At 37.6% G+C, this 7667-nt stretch overlaps 1 protein-coding gene across 1 annotated transcript; it reads left to right on the top strand.

Annotated features, from left to right (window-relative positions):
* The first annotated feature begins 4754 nt into the window (after window positions 1-4754).
* Window positions 4755-5711, top strand: LOC112001708 (uncharacterized). Its single transcript, XM_024033888.2, has one exon. The coding sequence runs from the start codon at window positions 4755-4757 to the stop codon at window positions 5709-5711; it is 957 nt and encodes a 318-aa protein (XP_023889656.2).
* The last annotated feature ends 1956 nt before the right edge of the window (window positions 5712-7667 follow it).

The following is a 7667-nucleotide window of genomic DNA, read 5'->3' as shown; positions in this document are numbered from 1 at the left end:
TCTTTATGGCTCGGCAAATAATTAGGCTATCATCAGCAACAAATAAATATGAAATTTCAGGACCCCTTGCACATGCTGCCACCCCTTTAAGAAGACCTTCTTCCACTTAAGTCTGGAGAAGTGCTGAAAGTCCCTCTACACACAACAAAAACAAATATGGAGATAGTGGATCCCCTTGGTGCAATCCCCTAGTTGGGGAGATCTTGCCTCTAGGTTTTCCATTAAGTTTCATAGTATAAGAGACAGATTTAACACACCTCATCATGATATCCACCCATTTTGTATGGAACCTAATCTTGGTCATAATATTTTCTAAGCACTCCCACTCTACCCTATCATAAGCCTTACTCATATCTAATTTCAAGGCCGTCTCCCCCACCTTCTTAGTTCTTTTTTTGTTTAGATGGTGCATAATTTCAAAAGCCACAAGAACATTATCAATAATAAGCCGTTTAGACATAAAGGCAATTTGATTTTTCTCTAATAATACAGGGAAACAAACGCTTTAGCCTATTAGCAAGAACTTTTGACACCAACCATAAGACAACATTACTAAGGCCAATAGGGTGATACTAGGTTGTTTTTGTTGAATTTTTAACTTTAGGTACCAGAACAATGTGAGTGTTGTTAAAATCTGGGGGAGTAATGCCATGATTAAGAAAGTCTAGAACTGTTCATGTCACACAAGTACCAACTAGAGGCCAATAATGTTGATATAATAAAAGAGGCATCCCATCAGGTCTTGGAGACTTCTTTGGGTGCATTTGTTTCAGTGCTTTGTATGCTTCCTCGGCAGGGACGGACTCAGAAGGGGGGGCAAAGGGGGCCCGGGCCCCCCCCTGGGCCTAAAAAAAAAAAAATTTTACTAGCTAAAATTTTCTAAAAAAAAAAGAGAAAAGAGTTTGGGCCCCCCCTTAATTTTAGCTCGGGCCCTTCTCCCAAAATTATGAACCCCTACCTGGCTGTCCATCAGATTCTGGCCAGCCCATGACCCATGTAAAAAAAAACAAACAAACAAACTCAGCAGTCCTAAACCAACCCAAACGGAGAAGCAAAAAAAAGAAGGAAAAAAAAGAACAAAAAAGAAAAGGAAGGAAATGGAACTTGAGAGCCCATCAGATTCCGGCCAGCCTATGGCCCATGTAAAAAAAAAAAAAAAAACAAACTCAGTAAGAGGACCAAAACCAACCCAAACGGAGAAGCAAAAAAATGAAGGAAAAAATAGAACAAAAAAGAAAAGAAAGGAAAGTGAGAGCCAGAGGCGACAGCCGCGACACAGTAAGATCAAAAATAGAGAGGCGAGAGAGAGAGAGACCCACCCCGATCCCGTGACGCCGCCGCGGCCGCCGATGCCACGCCGTGTCGCTGTGAGTCTGTGACAATTGCAAGAGCGAGACGCCGAGACCCATCTTGATCTGTTGACTGTTGATCTTGCTACCAATCACGCCGGCAAGACCCACTTGCCGCCGCCCACTTCAAAGTTCAAACCCACTTGCCGCCATCGCCGGTTACTCAAGACCCACTTGCCGCCGCCGCTCACAGGTATTTATTCTTAGAGTTTCCTTCAAAACTTAATAAATATAAAATGTTTGTGTCTTTGTGATATGATCTGAGAATCTGAGATTCAAACTGTGCTTGTTTGTGTTTTTGCTGATGAACTGAACTGGTGTGGCTGCGGCTGTTACCTGTGGTGTTTTTTTTTTTTTTTTGTGGCTTTTTGGCTGTGACTCTGTGACTCTGTGTAACTGTGTTTGTGACTCTCTATATAGATAAGAGAGAGAGAGAGAGAGAGAGAGAGAGAGTAGAGTTTGTAGTTGTAGGAATTAATTTTTTCTTTGTTGACTAGTAGTTGGGCATAATAGGGACAGCCAGACAAGTGGAGTTAGGGGTTGGGCAATGGACAAAACAAAAGGTAAAGTTAAAGGCAACTTTTTTTTTTTTTTTTTCTTTTTTCTGTAAGGTCAATTAGTGTCTGGGTTAGTGGGTCAGTGTTAGAAAGAGGGAGACAATCAGACAACACAAAGACATAAATAAAGGCAGACCAAAGACAAAAAGAAAAAAACAAATCATATATTATAGAAAATTTTCACACAAATTTAAGAAAATAATGGTGATTCTTATTTTATTTGTAGATCATGAAAAAATCAACTACAGTGCTTGATTTTTTCAAAAGAAAAGGTTCAACTTCAAATTCTTCTAAAGTCAACGTGGAATTGCCAACAACTAATGTTGCTATTCCAATTCCGGAAAATGTCGATGTTCCAATTCTGGAAAATGTCGATGTTCCAATCTCTCAAACACAATTTCAAAGAATTGACCTTGATTCTTTGAATTATGATCCCAGAACACGCAAACAAATATGGGAATATCATGTTAATTAATGTGATGAAATTCGACGGGCTTACATCAAAAAAGGTCCGCACCAACCTCCTTTAGGGACATTCAAAAAAAGTGGAAAGCGCAATCGTATCTTTCAAGCTTCTTGGTTTCAAAATAATTCAAAATGGCTTGAATATTCTCCTACAACAGATGCAGCTTATTGTCTACCTTGCTTTGTCTTTCATAATCCAAATGGGGTTGTGGGACAACAAAATGCATTCATTGTTGGTGGATTTAGATCTTGGAAAAAGGTTGGGGGCAAAGATTGTTATTTTCAAGGTCATATAGGAAAAGATCCTAACTCAGCTCATAGAGTTGCCGAGCAAATGTGTAAGGATTTGATGAACCAATCGTAGCATTTGCAAAGGGTAGTTGATCATTTCACTACTGAACAAATTGCAAATAATCATGCGGCTGTTTCCTGTGGTGTTTTTTTTTTTTTTTTGTGGCTTTTTGGCTGTGACTCTGTGACTCTGTGTAACTGTGTTTGTGACTCTCTATATAGATAAGAGAGAGAGAGAGAGAGAGAGAGAGAGAGTAGAGTTTGTAGTTGTAGGAATTAATTTTTTCTTTGTTGACTAGTAGTTGGGCATAATAGGGACAGCCAGACAAGTGGAGTTAGGGGTTGGGCAATGGACAAAACAAAAGGTAAAGTTAAAGGCAACTTTTTTTTTTTTTTTTTCTTTTTTCTGTAAGGTCAATTAGTGTCTGGGTTAGTGGGTCAGTGTTAGAAAGAGGGAGACAATCAGACAACACAAAGACATAAATAAAGGCAGACCAAAGACAAAAAGAAAAAAACAAATCATATATTATAGAAAATTTTCACACAAATTTAAGAAAATAATGGTGATTCTTATTTTATTTGTAGATCATGAAAAAATCAACTACAGTGCTTGATTTTTTCAAAAGAAAAGGTTCAACTTCAAATTCTTCTAAAGTCAACGTGGAATTGCCAACAACTAATGTTGCTATTCCAATTCCGGAAAATGTCGATGTTCCAATTCTGGAAAATGTCGATGTTCCAATCTCTCAAACACAATTTCAAAGAATTGACCTTGATTCTTTGAATTATGATCCCAGAACACGCAAACAAATATGGGAATATCATGTTAATTAATGTGATGAAATTCGACGGGCTTACATCAAAAAAGGTCCGCACCAACCTCCTTTAGGGACATTCAAAAAAAGTGGAAAGCGCAATCGTATCTTTCAAGCTTCTTGGTTTCAAAATAATTCAAAATGGCTTGAATATTCTCCTACAACAGATGCAGCTTATTGTCTACCTTGCTTTGTCTTTCATAATCCAAATGGGGTTGTGGGACAACAAAATGCATTCATTGTTGGTGGATTTAGATCTTGGAAAAAGGTTGGGGGCAAAGATTGTTATTTTCAAGGTCATATAGGAAAAGATCCTAACTCAGCTCATAGAGTTGCCGAGCAAATGTGTAAGGATTTGATGAACCAATCGTAGCATTTGCAAAGGGTAGTTGATCATTTCACTACTGAACAAATTGCAAATAATCGGTTGCAACTGAAGGCCTCAATTTTTATTGTCCGGTATCTTGCCTTTCAAGCTATAGCTTTTAGAGGTAATGATGAAAGTTTTAGTTCATTAAACCGTGGGAACTTTTTTGAATCATTGGGTATTGTGACTTTTTTTTAATGAGAAGATTGCTAAAATAATAGAAAAAGCTCCCAAAAATGCAACCTACACATCACCTAGAATTCAAAAGGAAATTTTACATGTTTTCTCAACCAAAGTGAAGAAGGCCATTCGGGAAGAAATTGGTGATGCAAAGTTTTGCATAATGGTTGATGAAGCTCGTGATGAGTCCATGAAAGAGCAAATGGCTGTAGTCTTTAGATATGTTGATGTAGAAGGCTTTTTGAAAGAACGTTTTTTTGGGCTTATTCATGTTGTTGACACTGCGGCTTTGACTCTAAAGAAGAGGATATATTCATTGTTATCTCAACATTGCTTCGATATACAAAATATTCGTGGGAAAGGATATGATGGAGCAAGCAACATGCGAGGTATGTGGAGTGGATTACAAGCTTTGATTTTGAATGATTGCCCATATGCTTACTGCATCTATTGTTTTGCACATCGCTTACAATTGGCATTAGTAAAAGCATCAAAACAAGTTGTTCCCATTAGTCATTTTTTTCTTACATTGCTTTTTCTGATCAGAATTGTTAATGCTTCATGCAAGCACAATGAGCAATTGAAAGTTGCCAATGCTAATGAAATAGCACGTTTGATTGATCTTGAAGAGCTTGAGATTGGAAGTGGACTTAATCAAATTGGCACTTTACAATGACCTGTAGAAACACATTGGAGTTCACATTTTAGATCAGTTTCTAGCTTATTAAGGATGTTTACTTCAACTGTTGAAGTTTTGCAAAATATAATTGATGATGCAATTGATGGAGAACATCGGGCAGAAGCAGAGTCAGCTTATGATGGTTTAACTTCATTTGAATTTGTCTTCATCTTGCATCTTGAGAAGGAAACTATAGAGATCACTAATAAACTTTGTCAAGCTTTGCAAAGCCAATCTCAAGACATTTTAAATGCCATGCATTTAGTTTCATCTACTAAAGCACTTATCCAAAAATTTAGAGATGATGGATGGGATGGCTTACTCACTACTGTGATATCATTTTGTGAGAAGCATTGCATTGATGTCTTGGATATGAATGCTTGTTATATTGCGAGGCAAGGTCGAGCTCGTAATCAACAAGATAACGTTACAAATGAGCATCATTATCGAGTAAATATTTTTTATGCTACAATAGATTCTCAACTACAGGAACTAAATTATCGGTTTAATGAAGACGCAATGGAGTTACTTAGGCTTAGCTCAGCTTTAGAACCTCGAGAGGCATTAAAATCTTTCAAAAGTAGTGATCTTTGTTTGTTGGTAAAGAATTTCTATCCACAAGATTTCACAGATTATGACAACCAAGTGTTGGAGAAGGAGCTTTATCATTTTGAGCATAATGTAGTCCAGGATCCGGAGTTCAAAAAATTGAAAAGTTTATTTGAGTTGTCTCAGTGGTTAGTGAGAATTGGAAATTCAGAATATTACAAACTTGTTTATGGAATGGTGAAACTTGTGCTTACTCTTCCAGTTTCTACTGCTACTACAGAACGAGCATTTTCAGCTATGAAAGTTGTCAAAACTAACCTTCGAAACAAAATGGAAAATGATTTTTTGACGGACTCTTTGATGTTATACATTGAAAAGGATATAGCTTCGACATTTAGTTTGGATTCAATCGTAGATGATTTTGAAGATTTGAAAGAGCGTCGAGTTCCCTTTTCATAGATGCTTGTATAAAGAAACAATAGTGTTTCGTGTATTTTGTTTTTGTTAGTAGATGATTGTATCTTAATATATTAAGAAACAATGATTTTAGGTATTTGTCTTGGTTGTTAGTTTATTAATACTATATGGATGTGTATTTGAAAAAAAAAATTTCGCTTATCTCCGACCCCCCAACTTAAAATCCTGCGTCTGTCCCTGTTCCTCGGCTTTAAAATCTTGGATTAAAGTGTCATTCATGAACTGTTTAACCTCAGGCTGTATGGCATCCACCACTGCCGTAGCATTAGTTGACCCAGTAGATGTAAATATAGAAGAGAAATAATCCACCACAATACCCTCCATGCATGCATCATCCTCCCGCCATGTGCCATTATCATCACATAATACCCTGATGGTGTTTCTTTGCTGCCTATTTGAAGCTTTGGCATGGAAAAAACTAGCGTTACAGTCACCACTAACTACAAATTTCTAGATCTTTAATTCCACGTTGTATTTGCAGCATCTAACCAATGTTCCAAGCTGTGTCGCACCTCCTAGATCTCTTCCTCATTGTTTCTAGTCATTCCAAGAAATTCAAGCTGCTGGAGTTTTTTCTATAAGCTTGCTATCTTACGTCGCACGTGACCAAACTCCCATTTGTTCCATGCTTCAAGGCTTTCACGGCAACTGGTCATGCAATTAGTGAATGGACAACCACCTATTTTACACAAGCCATCTTGCCAAGATTCTGACACCACATCGTCACATCTATGATCACTTTGCCACATTGCTTCAAACCTAAATAATTTATTATTCTTTCTGTGTCCTAGAGTTAGGCGAAGAGTTAACAGGGAGAGGTCTGAAGTGGACATGGTCATGTGGTGCACTGCCACTTCATGCAATTTTAATCTCCACTCATTAGTTGCCAAAGCCCGATCTAAACGAATCTTAAGGCGACCTTCTCCTGGTTGATTTTTAAACCAAGTGAAAGGTGCCCCAAAAAAACCAACCACAATGATCGATGACTGAACGAAATCTATTCATTTGTCTAGCTGACCTCACGTTCCCCCCTGATTTCTCCTCAGTACTTGTAATCTCATTGAAGTCTCCAATGTACTGCCATGGGAGATAATTGGAATGACTCAGTGACTCCAACAATGTCCATGTTTCTTCCCGTTTGCTAGCCTCCGACTGCCCATAAAATCCAGTTAGCTGCCCGAAATCTCCATTACTCTTGCTAAAAAAATAGAGAGAAATCCAAATTAGTTCAAGGGGTTTTAATTCAAAATAATATACCCTTTTTTTTTTTTTTTTTTTGTGGGAGAGAAAATTGGTGGGAGTGGTGTTTGGTTGGGAGGGAGAAGGAAAAAAAAATTGATGGGGTCAGGTTGTTTTCCCTCTAGGCCCATTAAAACTCAATCTCCCCAAATTGGAGAGAAAATAGAGGGAGAAGAATAGTTGCAGTCAAATGACTGAACTACCCTCTCCATAATGGTTGCTCATTTTTTTTCTTTTTCTTTTTTGCGTGATATCTTCCTTGATGTGATACATTGAAGACGATGTACTAAAATCAATTTTGGACTCTGTGCGTGTGTGCTTAGCTGCTTCTTCTTTTCTCTTTTTTTTTTTGGGAGAGAGGGGGGGTTTAACCATGGGTGTGAATTTTTTTTTTTTTCTTTATTTGCTCGAACTCTTTCCCCCTAAACCCTCAAGCAATTTTTTTTTTTTTTAAGAAGATAGCAACTTTCATTAAGAAAAAGATAAAAGCATTACATCTTGAGTCAAAGCGGACTCAATCATATAAAGATTTTCCTCTATCTGAGTTACATAACTGTCAATACCTTTGGCAAATTGTGCCAAAATATGTGCTAGGGGGTTACCTTGTCCATTCACGTGGAAAACTTGGGCTAATTGAAAGTCTTGCAATCTGAGTTGAATCCCCTCTATAATGTTCTCAATTGTAACTGGTAGATTGTG

The sequence above is a fragment of the Quercus suber genome, unplaced genomic scaffold (assembly GCF_002906115.3).
Source record: "Quercus suber isolate HL8 unplaced genomic scaffold, Cork oak 2.0 scaffold_38, whole genome shotgun sequence".
Classification (NCBI taxonomy): Eukaryota; Viridiplantae; Streptophyta; class Magnoliopsida; order Fagales; family Fagaceae; genus Quercus; species Quercus suber.
The sequence above is the reverse complement of the archived record's forward strand: the minus strand, read 5'-3'. Positions and strand labels throughout refer to the sequence as shown.